General features: G+C 49.6%; 1 protein-coding gene across 2 annotated transcripts in view; it reads left to right on the top strand.

The window, feature by feature from the left end:
- PDE3A (phosphodiesterase 3A) overlaps window positions 1-21686 on the top strand; it is a 753306-nt gene that overhangs the window by 588869 nt on the left and 142751 nt on the right. For both annotated transcript variants that reach the window (XM_063929421.1, XM_063929422.1), the window contains exons 5-9: window positions 3946-4064; window positions 11361-11571; window positions 15058-15137; window positions 16783-16967; window positions 20783-20920. In XM_063929421.1, coding sequence (XP_063785491.1) covers window positions 3946-4064; window positions 11361-11571; window positions 15058-15137; window positions 16783-16967; window positions 20783-20920 — 733 coding nt within the window. The remainder of the gene's footprint in view (window positions 1-3945; window positions 4065-11360; window positions 11572-15057; window positions 15138-16782; window positions 16968-20782; window positions 20921-21686) is intronic.

Below are 21686 nucleotides of genomic sequence, written 5' to 3'. Positions count from 1 at the left end.
CTGTAATGTGCTATATGTGACAGTGCTGGGATCCTCTATACTGTCCTGTCACATATAGACCTGTGTTCCCATACAGCTCTCCTCCCTGTAATACACTGTAATGTGCTATATGTGACAGTGCTGGGATCCTCTATACTGTTCTGTCACATATAGACCTGTGTTCCCATACAGCTCTCCTCCCTGTAATACACTGTAATGTGCTATATGTGACAGTGCTGGGACCCTCTATACTGTCCTGTCACATATAGACCTGTGTTCCCATACAGCTCTCCTCCCTGTAATACACTGTAATGTGCTATATGTGACAGTGCTGGATCCTCTATACTGTCCTGTCACATATAGACCTGTGTTCCCATACAGCTCTCCTCCCTGTAATACACTGTAATGTGCTATATGTGACAGTGCTGGGCTCCTCTATACTGTCCTGTCACATATAGACCTTTGTTCCCATACACCTCTCCTCCCTGTAATACACTGTAATGTGCTATATGTGACAGTGCTGGGATCCTCTATACTGTCCTGTCACATATAGACCTGTGTTCCCATACAGCTCTCCTCCCTGTAATACACTGTAATGTGCTATATGTGACAGTGCTGGGATCCTCTATACTGTCCTGTCACATATACACCTGTGTTCCCATACAGCTCTCCTCCCTGTAATACACTGTAATGTGCTATATGTGACAGTGCTGGGATCCTCTATACTGTCCTGTCACATATAGACCCGTGTTCCCATACAGCTCTCCTCCCTGTAATACACTGTAATGTGCTATATGTGACAGTGCTGGGATCCTCTATACTGTTCTGTCACATATAGACCTGTGTTCCCATACAGCTCTCCTCCCTGTAATACACTGTAATGTGCTATATGTGACAGTGCTGGATCCTCTATACTGTCCTGTCACATATAGACCTGTGTTCCCATACAGCTCTCGTCCCTGTAATACACTGTAATGTGCTATATGTGACAGTGCTGGGATCCTTTATACTGTCCTGTCACATATAGACCCGTGTTCCCATACAGCTCTCCTCCATGTAATACACTGTAATGTGCTATATGTGACAGTGCTGGGATCCTCTATACTGTCCTGTCACATATAGACCCGTGTTCCCATACAGCTCTCCTCCCTGTAATACACTGTAATGTCTTATATGTGACTGTGCTGGGCTCCTCTATACTGTCCTGTCACATATAGACCTGTGTTCCCATACAGCTCTCCTGCCTGTAATACACTGTAATGTGCTATATGTGACAGTGCTGGGATCCTCTATACTGTCCTGTCACATATAGACCTGTGTTCCCATACAGCTCTCCTCCCTGTAATACACTGTAATGTGCTATATGTGACAGTGCTGGGATCCTCTATACTGTCCTGTCACATATAGACCCGTGTTCCCATACAGCTCTCCTCCCTGTAATACACTGTAATGTGCTATATGTGACAGTGCTGGGATCCTCTATACTGTTCTGTCACATATAGACCTGTGTTCCCATGCAGCTCTCCTCCCTGTAATACACTGTAATGTGCTATATGTGACAGTGCTGGGCTCCTCTATACTGTCCTGTCACATATAGACCCGTGTTCCCATACAGCTCTCCTCCCTGTAATACGCTGTGATGTGCTATATGTGACAGTGCTGGATCCTCTATACTGTCCTGTCACATATAGACCTGTGTTCCCATACAGCTCTCCTCCCTGTAATACACTGTAATGTGCTATATGTGACAGTGCTGGGCTCCTCTATACTGTCCTGTCACATATAGACCTGTGTTCCCATACAGCTCTCCTCCCTGTAATACACTGTAATGTGCTATATGTGACAGTGCTGGGATCCTCTATACTGTCCTGTCACATATAGACCCGTGTTCCCATACAGCTCTCCTCCCTGTAATACACTGTAATGTGCTATATGTGACAGTGCTGGGATCCTCTATACTGTTCTGTCACATATAGACCTGTGTTACCATACACCTCTCCTCCCTGTAATACACTGTAATGTGCTATATGTGACAGTGCTGGGATCCTCTATACTGTCCTGTCACATATAGACCTGTGTTACCATACAGCTCTCCTCCCTGTAATACACTGTAATGTGCTATATGTGACAGTGCTGGGATCCTCTATACTGTCCTGTCACATATAGACCTGTGTTCCCATACAGCTCTCCTCCCTGTAATACACTGTAATGTGCTATATGTGACTGTGCTGGGATCCTCTATACTGTCCTGTCACATATAGACCTGTGTTCCCATACAGCTCTCCTCCCTGTAATACACTGTAATGTGCTATATGTGACCGTGCTGGGATCCTCTATACTGTCCTGACACATATACACCTGTGTTACCGTTCAGCTCCGCTCCCTGTAATACACTGTAATGTGCTATATGTGACAGTGCTGGGATCTTCTATACTGTCCTGTCACATATAGACCTGTGTTCCCATACAGCTCTCCTCCCTGTAATACACTGTAATGTGCTATATGTGACAGTGCTGGGATCCTCTATACTGTTCTGTCACATATAGACCTGTGTTCCCATACAGCTCTCGTCCATGTAATACGCTGTAATGTGCTATATGTGACAGTGCTGGATCATCTATACTGTCCTGTCACATATAGACCTGTGTTCCCATACAGCTCTCCTCCCTGGAATACACTGTAATGTGCTATATGTGACAGTGCTGGATCCTCTATACTGTCCTGTCACATATAGACCTGTGTTCCCATACACTTCCCCTCCCTGTAATACACTGTAATGTGCTATATGTGACAGTGCTGGGATCCTCTATACTGTCCTGTCACATATAGACCTGTGTTCCCATACAGCTCTCCTCCCTGTAATACGCTGTAATGTGCTATATGTGACAGTGCTGGGCTCCTCTATACTGTCCTGTCATATATACACCTGTGTTCCCATACAGCTCTCCTCCCTGTAATACACTGTAATGTGCTATATGTGACAGTGCTGGGATCCTCTATACTGTCCTGTCACATATAGACCCGTGTTCCCATACAGCTCTCCTCCCTGTAATACACTGTAATGTGCTATATGTGACAGTGCTGGGATCCTCTATACTGTCCTGTCACATATAGACCCGTGTTCCCATACATCTCTCCTCCCTGTAATACACTGTAATGTGCTATATGTGACAGTGCTGGGATCCTCTATACTGTCCTGTCACATATAGACCCGTGTTCCCATACATCTCTCCTCCCTGTAATACACTGTAATGTGCTATATGTGACAGTGCTGGGATCCTCTATACTGTCCTGTCACATATAGACCTGTGTTTCCATACAGCTCTCCTCCCTGTAATACACTGTAATGTGCTATATGTGACAGTGCTGGGATCCTCTATACTGTCCTGTCACATATAGACCCGTGTTCCCATACAGCTCTCCTCCCTGTAATACACTGTAATGTGCTATATGTGACAGTGCTGGGATCCTCTATAGTGTTCTGTCACATATAGACCTGTGTTCCCATACAGCTCTCCTCCCTGTAATACACTGTAATGTGCTATATGTGACAGTGCTGGGATCCTCTATACTGTCCTGTCACATATAGACCTGTGTTCCACTGCAATGACTACCCAGTAGGGGGCAGGACTATGGTGGTGTTATTCTCTGCACGCAACGCACGCACTCACGCACGCACACACACACACACACACACACACACACACACACCTTGCACCCATACCTGGAACTACCCCCAGGATGAGCATGGATAAGTATACATAGACCTCACTGCATACAGTAATATGGGATTAGTAACGACATTATGTGTACTGCAGGTTACACTGATGGAGTGGTGTTTAGTGTATCAGCGCCTTCTGGGATCAGTAGTCACACAGGTGTAGCAGCGTTTCTTACATTTACAGATTTATGTTCTTGTTCTTTCTATTAATGCTGACGTCACTGTTCTGTCCATTCATTTCCCAGCACTAGCAGCTCCGACACCTGGAACAACTCTCTACTGGGGAACATCAGCAAGAGCCGCTCATTCTCTACGCCATTTGTCATAGCCAATGCTAATCACCTTAATTCAAAGAGAAGGCAAGGTAAGAATCACACCTGATTATTATATTATTGGGGTGGCTGCATCTGACCTGACAGCAGCCTCTAACTATAATAGTGTCCGCACGTTACCTGACAGCAGCCTCTAACTATAATGGTGTCCGCACGTTACCTGACACCAGCCTCTAACTATAATGGTGTCCTCACATTACCTGACAGCAGCCTCTAACTATAATGGTGTCTGCACATTACCTGACAGCAGCCTCTAACTATAATGGTGTCCTCACATTACCTGACAGCAGCCTCTAACTATAATGGTGTCCGCACGTTACCTGACAGCAGCCTCCAACTATAATGGTGTCCTCACATTACCTGACAGCAGCCTCTAACTATAATGGTGTCTGCACATTACCTGACAGCAGCCTCTAACTATAATGGTGTCCTCACATTACCTGACAGCAGCCTCTAACTATAATGGTGTCCTCACATTACCTGACAGCAGCCTCTAACTATAATGGTGTCCGCACGTCACCTGACAGCAGCCTCTAACTATAATGGTGTCCGCACGTTACCTGACAGCAGCCTCTAACTATAATGGTGTCCTCACATTACCTGACAGCAGCCTCTAACTATAATGGTGTCCGCACGTCACCTGACAGCAGCCTCTAACTATAATGGTGTCCTCACGTTACCTGACAGCAGCCTCTAACTATAATGGTGTCCTCACATTACCTGACAGCAGCCTCTAACTATAACGGTGTCCGCACGTCACCTGACAGCAGCCTCTAACTATAATGGTGTCCGCACGTTACCTGACAGCAGCCTCTAACTATAATGGTGTCCGCACGTTACCTGACAGCAGCCTCTTACTATAATGGTGTCCGTATGTTACCTGACAGCAGCCACTAACTATAATGGTGTCCTCACGTTACCTGACAGCAGCCTCTAACTATAATGGTGTCCTCACATTACCTGACAGCAGCCTCTAACTATAATGGTGTCCGCACGTTACCTGACAGCAGCCTCTAACTATAACGGTGTCCGCACGTTACCTGACAGCAGCCTCTAACTATAACGGTGTCCGCATCTTACCTGATATTGGGTCTTTGTCAGGCCTATAGCTGTAACTTAGGGGTCTATTTACTAAACCTTGCATGGATATAAAGTGGACGGAAATAAAGTACCAGCCATTCAGATCCTAACTGCCATGTCACAGGCTGGATTTGAAAAATGCCAGGAGCTGATTGGCTGGTACTTTATCGCCACTGACTTTATCTCCATCCAAGGCTTAGTAAATAGACCCCATAATCTGTATGTTACCTGGCAGCAGCTCCTTAATAGGCCTCTAACTATAACTGAGTTGGCACCGTGCAGGAGCTGAGAGTGGGCCTCTGTAACGGAAGAGGCACCATACAGTAGCTGAGAGCGGGCCTCTGTAACGGAAGAGGCACCGGACAGTAGCTGAGAGCGGGCCTTTGTAACAGAAGAGGCACTGGACAGTAGCTGAGAGCGGGCCTTTGTAACAGAAGAGGCACTGTACAGTAGCTGAGAGCGGGCCTCTGTAACAGAAGAGGCACTGTACAGTAGCTGAGAGCGGGCCTCTGTAACAGAAGAGGCACTGTACAGTAGCTGAGAGCGGGCCTCTGTAACGGAAGAGGCATTGTACAGTAGCTGAGAGCGGGCCTCTGTAACAGAAGAGGCACTGTACAGTAGCTGAGAGCGGGCCTCTGTAACAGAAGAGGCACTGTACAGTAGCTGAGAGCGGGCCTCTGTAACAGAAGAGGCACTGGACAGTAGCTGAGAGCGGGCCTTTGTAACAGAAGAGGCACTGTACAGTAGCTGAGAGCGGGCCTCTGTAACAGAAGAGGCACTGTACAGTAGCTGAGAGCGGGCCTCTGTAACAGAAGAGGCACTGTACAGTAGCTGAGAGCGGGCCTCTGTAACAGAAGAGGCACTGTACAGTAGCTGAGAGCGGGCCTCTGTAACAGAAGAGGCACCGTGCAGGAGCTGAGAGTGGGCCTCTGTAATGGAAGAGGCACCATACAGTAGCTGAGAGCGGGCCTCTGTAACAGAAGAGGCACCGGACAGTAGCTGAGAGCGGGCCTTTGTAACAGAAGAGGCACTGGACAGTAGCTGAGAGCGGGCCTTTGTAACAGAAGAGGCACTGTACAGTAGCTGAGAGCGGGCCTCTGTAACAGAAGAGGCACTGTACAGTAGCTGAGAGCGGGCCTCTGTAACAGAAGAGGCACTGTACAGTAGCTGAGAGCGGGCCTCTGTAACGGACGAGGCACTGTATAGTAGCTGAGAGCGGGCCTCTGTAACGGAAGAGGCATTGTACAGTAGCTGAGTCCGGGCCTCTGTAACAGAAGAGGCACTGTACAGTAGCTGAGAGCGGGCCTCTGTAATGGAAGAGGCACTGTACAGTAGCTGAGAGGGGGCTTCTGACAGGCCTCTGTAACGGAAGAGGCACCGTACAGTAGCTGAGAGCGGGCCTCTGTAATGGAAGAGGCACTGTACAGTAGCTGAGAGCGAGCCTCTGTAACGGAAGAGGCACCGTACAGTAGCTGAGAGCGGGCCTTGGTAACGGAAGAGGCACTGTACAGTAGCTGAGAGCGGGCCTTGGTAACGGAAGAGGCACTCTACAGTAGCTGAGAACGGTCATCGGTAACAGAAGAGGCACTGTACAGTAGCTGAGAACGGTCATCGGTAACGGAAGAGGCACTCTACAGTAGCTGAGAACGGTCATCGGTAACAGAAGAGGCACTCTACAGTAGCTGAGAACGGTCATCGGTAACAGAAGAGGCACTGTACAGTAGCTGAGAACGGTCATCGGTAACGGAAGAGGCACTCTACAGTAGCTGAGAACGGTCATCGGTAACAGAAGAGGCACTCTACAGTAGCTGAGAACGGTCATCGGTAACGGAAGAGGCACTCTACAGTAGCTGAGAACGGTCATCGGTAACAGAAGAGGCACTCTACAGTAGCTGATAGCGGGCCTAGGTAACGGAAGAGGCACTGTACAGTAGCTGAGAACGGTCATCGGTAACAGAAGAGGCACTCTACAGTAGCTGAGTGCGGGCCTCTATAATCTTGTGTAGCTACATTACAGGAAATCAGATGATTACATTGATTTATGGCAGATAAAACAGATTTATAACGTTGTTCCCTTCTGCTATAAATACATGGGCTACTGCTGGGCTCCAGGACCCTATGATCTGTATAGTGGCCCTCATTCCGAGTTGTTTGCTCGCTAGCCGCTTTTCGCAGCAATGCACACGCTAAGCCGCCGCCCTCTGGGAGTGAATCTTAGCTTAGCTGAATTGCGAAATTATTTTACTTTGCCGTTTCTGAGTAGCTCGAGACTTACTCTGCCACTGCGATCAGTTCAGTGCTTGTCGTTCCTGGTTTGACGTCACAAACACACCCAGCGTTCGCCCAGACACTCCCGCGTTTCCCCCAGAAACTGTAGCGTTTTTTCGCACACTCCCATAAAACGTCCAGTTTCCGCCCAGAAACACCCACTTCCTGTCAATCACAGTACGATCACCAGAACGAAGAAAAAAACTCGTAATGCCGTGAGTAAAATACCTAACTGCATAGCAAATTTACTTGGCGCATGCGCAGTTAGCGGAAAATCGCTGCGATGCGAAGAAAATTACCGAGCGAACAACTCGGAATGAGGGCCATGATTAGATCCAAAAAACGTGCATAGAAAATAAAAATCAAATTTTCTATAGCGGTTGTTTTAAGAAAAAGCTGCCAAATCCCCTCTCATACATACACCTCACACCTCTTTCTGTAAGTATAAACGTGCGCAATGAATAATCAGTATTATAGCATGATGCAGCCAGAGCGATTCTACACGGTACATGTGAGGAGATATGTCGGCAGCGATGCTGAGTAGACAGATTCCACTCTACCCGGGGGAGATTAGTGACGTCCGCAGCGGCCCCAGTCCGGCACTGAGTCCTCCGGTAGTGTCAGAGTGATGTATATTCCAATATAGCGATGGGATGAGAGCGCGCTCCGGCCTGCGCCCTAGATGCAGTGATTACAGGCCTCTGCGGTGCCACCAGGGAACATTCCCCTCTAATCAGGACACGGAGTCACTTTTCCTGGTGGATTTCGCCAATGATTTTATTTTCTCTCTTTCTTTTTTTCTAGAATAATTAGTAAAATGATCCGTTTCTATATTACACAACAGGGAGTGATAATAGCAATGTGCGGCTGAGGGTGGCGCCGAGATTCTGAACGTCCTTAATAAATGTGTTTTATTTTAAACAAATCTAATTTTGCAGTTTTGTGTTTCTATTGTGAAATGTCTGTGTGGCTGATGCCGGCTAAGTGGCGGTACAGTATAATGGCGTGTAAATACTAGTCGCGTACGGCGAGTCACCAGATGGTGACAGTACTCATAAGACGAAGATATGCATAAAACACGATACAGACGTGTACATACATTTATTTTGTTTGCAGGCTGCATGAAAATGCACATCTTAATTAAAAATAACCTACATGTATACATCCAGCTTTAAATACTCCTCAGCTCCGCAAAAGATTCTTTGCAGTCAGAGTAGTGAAACTGCAGATTTTTACAGTCAGAGTAGTGAAGTTGCAGATTCTTTACAGTCAGAGTAGTAAAGTTGCGGATTCTTTACCGTCAGAGTAGTGAAGTTGTGGATTCTTTACAGTCAGAGTAGTGAAGGTGCGGATTCTTAACAGTCAGAGTAGTGAAGTTGTGGATTCTTTACAGTCAGAGAAGTTAAGTTGCAGATTCTTTACAGTCAGAGTAGTGAAGTTGCTGATTCTTTACAGTCAGAGTAGTGAAGCTGCGGATTATTTACAGTCAGAGTAGTGAAGCTGCGGATTCTTTACAGTCAGAGTAATGAAGTTGCGGATTCTTTACAGTCAGAGTAGTGAAGTTGTGGATTCTTTACAGTTAGAGTAGTGAAGTTGTGGATTCTTTACAGTCAGAGTAGTGAAGTTGTGGATTCTTTATAGTCAGAGAAGTGAAGTTGCGGATTCTTTACAGTCAGAGTAGTAAAGTTGCAGATTCTTTACAGTCAGAGTAGTGAAGTTGCGAATCCTTTACAGCCAGAGTAGTGAAGTTGTGGATTCTTTACAGTCAGAGTAGTGAAGTTGCTGATTCTTTACAGTCAGAGTAGTGAAGTTGCGGATTCTTAACAGTCAGAGTAGTGAAGCTGCGGATTCTTTACAGTCAAAGTAATGAAGTTGCGGATTCTTTACAGTCAGAGTAGTGAAGTTGCGAATCCTTTACAGTCAGAGTAGTGAAGTTGTGGATTCTTTACAGTCAGAAGAGTGAAGTTGCAGAACACTTTCCCACATGATCTGCTATTAGCAGACACTGTAGATCAAAGCCAAAAAAGATTGTATAAAGATGCAGTGTATATTGCCTGCCCATCCGCAGAATTATCCAATGGGCATTACACAGGAAAGGGTTCCTCCCCCCTGCGGCAGACTAACCTCCACCTTCCTCTGGACAAGGGTCTTCTCTTAGGATCAAAGGTTGAACTTACTGTCCAGCACTAAGGCACCTTTGTGGCCCCATATAAATATAATAATGCATAAATGTACATATGACTTTTTTCATCTAAGTAACTGTGCGCCAGATTCACAGATCTACGCTATTCTGATATTTTCGCAGCTGGCCGATGTTCTCATTACTGCGCATGCGTCCCAGTGCCGCTGCAGTGTTGCTCGCTGAGAGGATGGACAGGTAGAAAACGTTTGGGGGTGGTAAGAAAAACGTGGGAGTGTAGTGACCGTTTTCTAGGCATGCTGGAGTCGGCGACTAGGTCCTTGGGCCTAATTCAGACCTGACCGCTATACGTGTTTTCGTACTGCCTGCGAACAGGTCTGAACTGCGCATGCACCGCAATTCGCAGGTGCGTCAGTCCGCAGCGACGGGGATCGCTGGGCAGCGACGGGATGGTGTGAGAAAAGCGATCGCACGGGCGATCGCAAGGTGACTGACAGGAAGAAGGCGTTTTGTGGGTGGCAACTGACCGTTTTTAAGGAGTGTTCAGAAAAACGCAGGAGGGACCAGGCGTTTGAAGGGAGGGTGTCTGACGTCAGCTCCGGCCCCGATCATCACAATGGAAGAGTAAGTCCTGGTCTGTGCAGAGACGTTTGCGCAGCTCTCTGCACATGCGATCGCACCCCTGCACAGTGACTACCCCTCCCCCTGTAGGCGGTGACTACCTGATCACAAAAAACGCACCCCAGCGATCAGGTGTGAATTAGGCCCCTTGTACGCAGTTTCACTTGTCTGCAGCTTCATCTTAGTTCCCGTTGGCTGTTCTGAGCAGCCATACAAGGGTGATACACGACTGGTCCTGGTACGAGGCTGCATCTTAGTACATAGGGGGTCATTCCGAGTTAATCGTAGCTGTGCTAAATTTAGCACAGCTACGATCATCTTCCCTGACATGCGGGGGGGACGTCCAGCACAGGGCTAGTCCGTCCCGCATGTCAGTCCGGACCCCCCCACCCCCCCCCCCCGCACAAATTAAAAGCGCCCTTGTATCTGTGGAGTAACTCCCGGCCAGCGCAGCTCCTTTGGCTGGCCGGGAGTTGTGTGTCGCTGCCGCTGGCCGCAGCGGCTGTGTGAGACGTCACGCAGCCGCCGTGCCACGCCCCCCCAACGGTCGGCCGTGCCTACTCAGCCCCCTCTCACCCAGTGACCACTTCTGTCTCAGAGGCGATCGCTGGGTACCGACGACTGTCATGCGTCGGCGCACTGTGGCGCCGGCGCAGTTCCGACCCGATCGCTGTGACAAACTGTAGCGAGCGATCGGGTCGGAATGACCCCCACAGTCGCCGGATGGTGTCTCACAAATCACAAATCCTTGCGGCTGTGACATTTGCATACTCGCGCACAGTATCTACGTACAAAGCAAAAACATTAGTATACAACTCGGAATCAGGCACTATGTAACCTTGGGGGAGGGGGGGGGCAGCAGAGCCTGAGTCACACCCCATTGGGGCCCTAAGGGTGATACTGGTTTGGGACCCCTTTATATATATATATATATATATATATACACCTAAACGTAGACATAATAGTGGATTAAAGTAACTTGAACCCAGGCAGAACCTAGACGGGAGCCTAGTTGGCTAATGGAGAATCAGGCTCTGGATCGCAGGTGTGGGAAGGAGAGAATATGAATAAGGAACATTTAGCATGAATAAGGATTCGCAGCGCAGTCTTTGCTGAATGTGTGCACTGTAGAGATATGTTTATGCATCATGTATATACTATATACTGTATGTATAGGGTGTAGTAATTCCTATGTGTGATGTTTCTCTCCCTTCCTCAGGTATTCCTCCCAGCATTTCTCCACTTACCTCCCCGTGCCATTCTCCCATTCACGGGACACCAGCCCCCAGCCCCACAATAAAATCCCTCCCTGTACAGTTCACAGACTCTACTGAGGGGAGCAGACTGAACCCACATAAAGCCTTAACATGTACGAAGAGTGCGCCAGAGATCCCTGAGCCGCTCCACGAAGCCCCCGTTGTCTGTAGCAGGTAAGTGGTTCTACTGTGCTATAGTAGTACAAGCCGATGCCAGTAATACCACGTAACCATCTACTGCTCAGTGCAACACTTGTATGGCTGAAGATGTGTGTTCATACACCTATCGCCTATACTGTATACAGGACACTCGCAACGTCTGAGACGCTCCGAGAGATGTAGCAGACGCTCCGAAAGCCGCTCGCAATGTACCAGAGACGCTAGGCTGCGACTACAACCGTGCATGGATGGTGAAAAGGCGGGGGGGGGGGGGGCAGGAATCAGCTGATGTGTCAGGGCAATCTAACAGAGCAGTGTTGTCACTTCCAGTTGTTTTATATAAGAATAATAAGACCCACATTTTAACCGAAAAAGTCGTTTGAGACCTGGCACATTGAGAACGGGCCATAATGTACAGTATGAGGACACAAATGTATGAGGCCACAGCCATTAGGGCTTAGTCTAGGAGCCATCTGGACCTGGCCTCCGAGTCTGCTCTAGGATCCTTCGGGTCTGGTCTAGGAGTCTCTGGAGTCTGGTCTACGAACCTTTGGAGCCTGTTTTAGAAGCCTTTGGGTCTGATCTAGGAGCCTTTGGGGCTTGTTCTAGAGCTGTTGGGGCTTTTCTCTGAGCCTTTGGTCTTGGTCTAGAAGACTTCCAGGACTGGTCTAGGAGCCTTTGGGCCTAGTCTAGGAGGCTTTAGGGCCTGTTCTAGGAGCCTTAGGGACCTGGTCTAAGAGCCTTTTTGTCTGGTCTATGTGGGTTCGTGGCCTGGTCTAGGAGCTCCAGGGCCTGGTCTAGGAGGCTCCAGGGCCTGGTCTAGGAGTCTTCATGTCTGGTCTAGTAGGCTACGGGGCCTGATCTAGGAGCCTTTGAGTCTACTCTAGCAGGCTTCAGGATGGTCATCCACACACTTTTATGTTGTCTCTCCTAGAGAAAGAGTCACAGCTTCTAGTGGACAATGAGGATGGTTATCTCTCCTATAGAAAGAGTCACAGCTTCTAGTGGACAATGAGGATGGTTGTCTCGCCTAGAGAAAGAGTCACAGCTTCTAGTGGACAATGAGGAAAGTTGTCTCTCTTAGAGAAAGAGTCACAGCTTCTAGTGGACAATGAGTAAGGTTGTCTCTCTTAGAGAGTCACAGCTTCTAGTGGACAATGAGGAAGGTTGTCTCTCCTAGAGAAAGAGTCACGGCTTGTAATGGACAATGAGGAAGGTTGTCTCTCCTAGAGAAAGAGTCATGGCTTCTAGTGGATAATGAGGAAGGTTGTCTCTCCTAGAGAAAGAGTCACAGCTTCTAGTGGACAATGAGGAAGGTCGTCTCTCCTAGAGAAAGAGTCACAGCTTCTAGTGGACAATGAGGAAGGTTGTCTCTTCTAGAGAAAGTCACAGCTTCTAGTGGACAATGAGGAAGGTTGTCTCTCTTAGAGAAAGAGTCACAGCTTCTAGTGGACAATGAGGAAGGCTGTCTCTCCTAGAGAAAGAGTCACAGCTTCTAGTGGACAATGAGGAAGGTCGTCTCTTCTAGAGAAAGAGTCACAGCTTCTAGTGGACAATGAGGAAGGTTGTCTCTCCTAGAGAAGAGTCACAACTTCTAGTGGACAATGAGGAAGGTTGTCTCTCCTAGAGAAAGAGTCACAGCTTGTAATGGACAATGAGGAAGGTTGTCTCTCCTAGAGAAAAAGTCACGGCTTCTAGTGGACAATGAGGAAGGTTTTTTCTCCTAGAGAAAGAGTCACAGCTTCTATTGGACAATGAGGAAGGTTGTCTCTCCTAGAGAAAGAGTCACAGCTTCTAGTGGACAATGAGGAAGGTCATCTCTCCTAGAGAAAGAGTCACAGCTTCTAGTGGACAATGAGGAAGGTTGTCTCTCCTAGAGAAAGCCACAGCTTCTATTGGACAATGAGGAAGGTTGTCTCTCTTAGAGAAAGAGTCACAACTTCTAGTGGACAATGAGGAAGGTTGTCTCTCCTAGAGAAAGAGTCACGGCCTGTAATGGACAATGAGGAAGGTTGTCTCTCCTAGAGAAAGAGTCACGCTTCTAGTGGACAATGAGGAAGGTTGTCTCTCCTAGAGAAAGAGTCACAGCTTCTAGTGGACAATGAGGAAGGTTTTTACTCCTAGAGAAAGAGTCACAGCTTCTATTGGACAATGAGGAAGGTTGTTTCTCTTAGAGAAAGAGTCACAGCTTCTAGTGGACAATGAGGAAGGTTGTCTCTTCTAGAGAAAGAGTCACAGCTTCTAGTGGACAATGAGGAAGGTCGTCTCTCCTAGAGAAAGAGTCACAGCTTCTAGTGGACAATGAGGAAGGTTGTCTCTCCTAGAGAAAGTCACAGCTTCTAGTGGACAATGAGGAAGGTTGTCTCTCCTAGAGAAATTCACAGCTTCTAGTGGACAATGAGGAAGGTTGTCTCTCTTAGAGAAAGAGTCACAGCTTCTAGTGGACAGTGAGGAAGGTTGTCTCTCCTAGAGAAAGACTCACAGCTTCTAGTGGACAATGAGGAAGGTTGTCTCTCCTAGAGAAAGAGTCACAGCTTCTAGTGGACAATGAGGAAGATGCATCAAACCTCTTAAACAAGTAAAGAAGTTGTCCACATCAGCTCCTAGCTATCATTTATTAAGTATATTCTATAAAATGGTAGTTAGAGGTATATTGGCTGTTATGGGCAACACTTCCACTTGTCACCTATAGAATGTTTAATATATCATATATTTGGCCATAGTTTCTAAAGGGCCTTCAAGCAACAGGAAAAGTGTGTGCACTTGCTTGAAATGGGTGTGGTCTTGCTGGAGTAGGGTGCGGTCTTTGTACATAAGGGGGCAATACCTAATTCTCCACATTCAGCCGATCTAAGAAGAGACATCTCTATGTCTAATAGACAGTGTCTTCACAGAACATGTCTAATATACATACGGAACATGTTACATAGATATAGCACATGGACAGATTACTGTTACCTAGAGAACCCCCCACACCCCCACATGCATATGTTATGTGTATGAGCGAGTGCGCCTGCATGCCGCGTTGATCTCCATCTCAGCCTCGCTCCTTCTGCGTATTACGACCTTATTCAGGTAAATTCCAGCGATGCTGCGTCATCAGGGTTTCCAGGGAAAAGCCAATTTAGTGACCACCAAATCCTTTTGCAAAACATATTGGTGTCACATTAAGTGTGGCGTCCCACCGGTGCTGCGTACAATGCGGCTAATTGTCTTTGCTTGTCGCTATGGGGCTCTGCCCAGGTAACTGGCGTCATGGTTGTACAGGAGGGGCTGGCTGATCCTTGGTGCCTATAGACACGTCACCAATGAGCGAATATATCAAGACGCCAAAAAACACAAGTGACGCTGGGTGATAGATTCCTCCACCACTAGGTGTAATAAAAGTGCCACTTTGCCCATGTACTACAATGACAAAGGGGCTTAGAGGTGTAGGAAGGAGTCCTGTGAGAGTGTATAAGATGTGTACCACAGTAACCGGCAATAAACCCTGTATTCCAGCTGCGGGAGGCCGTACAGCCAGAATAATCCAGCCGTCAGGACGCCGGACACCGATGTCACGCACTCCCAGAACAGAGCAGGTATTAATGATTGGCAGGGTGCGTTGTCCGTCCATGTGTCTGAGTTCTGTTATTTGGGCGTCTGGCGGATGTGTATTGGGGCGTTGTGGGGGGTGATTATATTGGGGAATATATATTTCTCAGTATTAACGATGGGTAGCTGAGCGATCGTATGTGACTGCGGCAAGTTACACCCTTAGACTACAGTGACCATATTATCCCTTTTACCTTAGGCCGTGTTTTCTGCATGTCCTGCCGGGTAGTGTGTTAAGGGTAAACAAGTGTTTGGTGTAATAAAGTTTGTTGCGTCTGACAGGTGGTGAGGTACGATTAGTGGGTGCAGTCTCAAACGCCGCCATTACAGGTCAGGTTTTAAGGATATCCACGCTTGAGCACAGGTGGTTAAATTAAATTGACTGAGGTACTAATTAAGTTGCTTGTCCTCGGGCATGGATATCCTTAAAACCTGGACTGTAATGGCGGAGTTTGGGAAACCCTGGCCTATTATTTAGGTGTCCCGCTCGTCCTGCTTCCAGTCTTTGAATTCTGGTACCTCCCTTGCGGCTGCCCCCACTCGTTATCTGAGTTTTTCACACTGTATAGTCAGTACAGGTTTGGGTTTAATGATTGGGTGTTATGCAGCGTTGGGCATCGGGGCGGCGGCCTATGGGGCGTTTAGTAGAATCAGTATCAATAGGAATAAAACAAAGATGATGAATATAAGGCTGGTAATTGGAGCAGGAGAACATCTGGAAACATCCGCACCCTTCATACTGCTCCGTCATGTACTGAATCCTTACGTTCAGGTTTCCCCCCCTGAATCCAGGTGTAATGTTACTGGAATGGCGATACTGCCTTCTGCTGGGGGGAAGGGCGATTACCAGACCCCCAGCAACCGGGCACTAATTTCCCGTCACTTGCAGCAAACCTTAAGTGGTGTTTACTGCGCAGTATCTACAGTAACTGCGCCAAACTGAAATTGTTTATTTGGCGGAGAAACCTGGAGAGAAAGTTGCACAAGAGTGCTGACCAATCTCCAAAGAGCTCCATGCGGAGCGCTCTGCAGTCAGGTTCCGTTATACTTCGGCAGAGCAGGCTGTGGTCAGTGAGGACTGTGATACAAACATGACACCCGCCAAGGCAGGATAATTATATACGTTACGTTCATGTCTAGACTGCGGCGGCGCAGTAGGGGGGCGCAGCCATAATGCAAGGCTCCTGGACCTCGGGTGGTGGCGCTGGTAGCACCAACATGTCTGCCATCAGTTATAGGTACTTTGTGAGAGACAAGGTACACAATGGGGGGGTCAGGGGAATAGTGGGGTACACAGGACATTGGTGGTGGGGCAGTGACAGAGACCCAGGATTGGGGCACACATGAGAGAAATAACGTGACGCTCCACCGGCCACCTGAGTGGGACAGTAAAGTTCTCATAAACATATTTAGTTCAAGAACACCAGGTACGGACATGAAAAATAGGGACTGCCCCATTCCCCCAACTGCTGCACATGGCAGAGGGAATCAGAAAGTGTCCATCAGGATGAGGAGGCATTGGGTGTGTTATAGGTCCTTCCCGCTATAACCAATGTGGCTGACGCGTTTCTCCGCAGAGTTGGGGAAGGATTCTTGCCAGTCTCGCATTTTGTGGTTGTGTCTCTCTTGTAGACGATCCGGCTCACACCACGTCAGACTATGACAGTATGCACGAGACCAACAACAGCGACAGCAGCGACATTGTACAGAATGATGACGACGCAGAGGGAGAGGTGACGCAGTCCAGGAAAGGATCTGTGTGCAGGACGTATCGGCCGGACAACATCGAACTCCATACGTTAATAGCAACAACCGAGGTCAGTAGCGTAACAACACAGAGCAATCATTTCCCCTGGCTCATACCAGCCTGATATCCACGGTGAGAATGGCGGCACGATTCACGTGGACAATACGCATTGTATCACATTCCCGATAGTCCCAGATTAGCATGATACGTTAGGCTAACCCTGACAGCCCTCCAACCACCATCACTCCCCACAGCCTAACCCTGACAGCCCTCCAACCACCATCACTCCCCACAGCCTAACCCTGACAGCCCTCCAACCACCATCACTCCCCACAGCCTAACCCTGACAGCCCTCCAACCACCATCACTCCCCACAGCCTAACCCTGACAGCCCTCCAACCACCATCACTCCCCACAACCTAACCCTGACAGCCCTCCAACCACCATCACTCCCCACAACCTAACCCTGACAGCCCTCCAACCACCATCACTCCCCACAGCCTAACCCTGACATCCCTCCAACCACCATCACTCCCCACAGCCTAACCCTGACAGCCCTCCAACCACCATCACTCCCCACAGCCTAACCCTGACAGCCCTCCAACCACCATCACTCCCCACAGCCTAACCCTGACAGCCCTCCAACCACCATCACTCCCCACAGCCTAACCCTGACAGCCCTCCAACCACCATCACTCCCCACAGCCTAACCCTGACAGCCCTCCAACCACCATCACTCCCCACAGCCTAACCCTGACAGCCCTCCAACCACCATCACTCCCCACAACCTAACCCTGACAGCCCTCCAACCACCATCACTCCCCACAACCTAACCCTGACAGCCCTCCAACCACCATCACTCCCCACAGCCTAACCCTGACATCCCTCCAACCACCATCACTCCCCACAGCCTAACCCTGACAGCCCTCCAACCACCATCACTCCCCACAGCCTAACCCTGACAGCCCTCCAACCACCATCACTCCCCACAGCCTAACCCTGACAGCCCTCCAACCACCATCACTCCCCACAGCCTAACCCTGACATCCCTCCAACCACCATCACTCCCCACAGCCTAACCCTGACATCCCTCCAACCACCATCACTCCCCACAGCCTAACCCTGACAGCCCTCCAACCACCATCACTCCCCACAGCCTAACCCTGACATCCCTCCAACCACCATCACTCCCCACAGCCTAACCCTGACATCCCTCCAACCACCATCACTCCCCACAGCCTAACCCTGACATCCCTCCAACCACCATCACTCCCCACAGCCTAACCATGACATCCCTCCAACCGCCATCACTCCCCACAACCTAACCCTAACAGCCCTTCAACCACCATCACTCCCCACAGCCTAACCCTGACATCCCTCCAACCACCATCACTCCCCACAGCCTAACCCTGACAGCCCTCCAACCACCATCACTCCCCACAACCTAACCCTGACAGCCCTCCAACCACCATCACTCCCCACAGCCTAACCCTGACATCCCTCCAACCACCATCACTCCCCACAGCCTAACCCTGACAGCCCTCCAACCACCATCACTCCCCACAGCCTAACCCTGACAGCCCTCCAACCACCATCACTCCCCACAGCCTAACCCTGACATCCCTCCAACCACCATCACTCCCCACAGCCTAACCCTGACATCCCTCCAACCACCATCACTCCCCACAGCCTAACACTGACAGCCCTCCAACCACCATCACTCCCCACATCCTAACACTGACATCCCTCCAACCACCATCACTCCCCACAGCCTAACCCTGACAGCCCTCCAACCACCATCACTGCCCACAGCCTAACCCTGATATCCCTCCAACCACCATCACTCTCCACAGCCTAACCCTGACATCCCTCCAACCACCATCACTCCCCACAGCCTAACCCTGACATCCCTCCAACCACCATCACTCCCCACAGCCTAACCATGACATCCCTCCAACCGCCATCACTCCCCACAGCCTAACCCTGACAGCCCTCCAACCGCCATCACTCCCCACATCCTAACACTGACATCCCTCCAACCACCATCACTCCCCACAGCCTAACCCTGACAGCCCTCCAACCACCATCACTCCCCACAGCCTAACCCTGATATCCCTCCAACCACCATCACTCTCCACAGCCTAACCCTGACATCCCTCCAACCACCATCACTCCCCACAGCCTAACCCTGACATCCCTCCAACCACCATCACTCCCCACAGCCTAACCATGACATCCCTCCAACCGCCATCACTCCCCACAGCCTAACAATGACATCCCTCCAACCACCACTCCCCACAGCCTAACCCTGACATCCCTCCAACCACCATCACTCCCCACAGCCTAACCCTGACAGCCCTCCAACCACCATCACTCCCCACAGCCTAACCCTGACAGCCCTCCAACCACCATCACTCCCCACAGCCTAACCCTGACATCCCTCCAACCACCATCACTCCCCACAGCCTAACCCTGACAGCCCTCCAACCACCATCACTCCCCACAGCCTAACCCTGACATCCCTCCAACCACCATCACTCCCCACAGCCTAACCCTGACATCCCTCCAACCACCATCACTCCCCACAACCTAACCCTAACAGCCCTTCAACCACCATCACTCCCCACAGCCTAACCCTGACATCCCTCCAACCACCATCACTCCCCACAGCCTAACCCTGACATCCCTCCAACCACCATCACTCCCCACAGCCTAACCATGACATCCCTCCAACCGCCATCACTCCCCACAGCCTAACAATGACATCCCTCCAACCACCACTCCCCACAGCCTAACCCTGACATCCCTCCAACCACCATCACTCCCCACAGCCTAACAATGACATCCCTCCAACCGCCATCACTCCCCACAACCTAACCCTAACAGCCCTTCAACCACCATCACTCCCCACAGCCTAACCCTGACATCCCTCCAACCACCATCACTCCCCACAGCCTAACCCTGACATCCCTCCAACCACCATCACTCCCCACAGCCTAACCATGACATCCCTCCAACCGCCATCACTCCCCACAGCCTAACACTGACATCCCTCCAACCACCACTCCCCACAGCCTAACCCTGACATCCCTCCAACCACCATCACTCCCCACAGCCTAACCCTGACAGCCCTCCAACCACCATCACCCCCCCCCCCACCACCACAACCTAACCCTAACAGCCCTCCAACAATCATCCCCCCCCACAGCTTAACCCAGTGGTAGCCAACCCTGGTCCTCGAGAGCTACCAACAGTTCACGTTTTCCAGCTCAGCTAGCAGGTGCACAGGTGTAGTCATTACTGTCACATTTCAAAAGATCTACAGTTGGAGCTAATTACTTGTGATTCTGAGAGGAGACCTGGAAAATGTGCTTTGTTGGTAGCTCTCGAGGACCAGGGTTGGCTACCCCTGGCCTAACTCTAACAGCAATCCAACCATCATCACCCCCCACAGCCTAACTCAAACAGCCCTCCAACCATCATCACCCCCCACAGCCTAACTCAAACAGCCCTCCAACCATCATCACCCCCCACAGCCTAACTCAAACAGCCCTCCAACCATCATCACCCCCCACAGCCTAACTCAAACAGCCCTCCAACCACCATCACCCCCAATCTAACCCTGACAGCCCTCCAACCACCATCACCCCCAACCTAACCACCCCCACAACCCAACCCTAACAGCCCTCCAACCACCATTACCCCCCACAACCTAAACCACCCCCCTCCCGCAGCCTAATCGAGCCCAACCCAAACATGCCTCCTACCCCTCCCGCAAATCTTAACTCTAAGCCTCCCCCTAACGCCCCTTGTGCAGCTCAGGTGGCGTCATTATCTGTGATTAGAACAGAATGATCCTATTGTTCCTTTTATTCTCACTTTCAGGAGAAACCGATTCTGGCTCCAGAGCCGCTAATAATGGACAATCTAGAGAAGCACATGGGAGAGGTCAACAATTGGAACTTCCCCATATTTGATGTTGTAGAGATAACGGGGCAGTCATGTGGCAGAATCCTCAGCCAGGTGAGTGTCAAATGTGGCAGCCAAGTAAGGTGCAGACATGAGGCCTCCTATGGGGTGATACTGTATAGTGTATAATATATAGCACCGCCCGGCCTCCTATGGGGTGACACTGTATAGTGTATAATATATAGCACCGCCCGGCCTCCTGTGGGGTGATACTGTATAGTGTATAATATATAGCACCGCCCGGCCTCCTGTGGGGTGACTGTATAGTGTATAGGATACAGCACCGCCCGGCCTCCTGTGGGGTGACACTGTATAGTGTATAGGATACAGCACCGCCCGGCCTCCTGTGGGGTAATACTGTATAGTGTATAATATATAGCACCGCCCGGCCTCCTGTGGGGTGACTGTATAGTGTATAGGATATAGCACCGCCCGGCCTCCTGTGGGGTGACTGTATAGTGTATAGAATACAGCACCGCCCGGCCTCCTGTGGGGTGATACTGTATAGTGTATAATATACAGCACCGCCCGGCCTTCTGTGGGGTAATACTGTATAGTGTATAATATACAGCACCGCCCCGCCTCCTGTGGGGTGATACTGTATAGTGTATAATATATAGCACCGCCCAGCCTCCTGTGGGGTGACTGTATAGTGTATAGGATACAGCACCGCCCGGCCTCCTGTGGGGTGATACTGTATAGTGTATAATATACAGCACCGCCCGGCCTCCTGTGGGGTAATACTGTATAGTGTATAATATACAGCACCGCCCCGCCTCCTGTGGGGTGATACTGTATAGTGTATAATATATAGCACCGC

This window comes from Pseudophryne corroboree, chromosome 6 (genome assembly GCF_028390025.1).
Source record: "Pseudophryne corroboree isolate aPseCor3 chromosome 6, aPseCor3.hap2, whole genome shotgun sequence".
In the NCBI taxonomy this organism is placed as follows: domain Eukaryota; kingdom Metazoa; phylum Chordata; class Amphibia; order Anura; family Myobatrachidae; genus Pseudophryne; species Pseudophryne corroboree.
The sequence above is the reverse complement of the archived record's forward strand: the minus strand, read 5'-3'. Positions and strand labels throughout refer to the sequence as shown.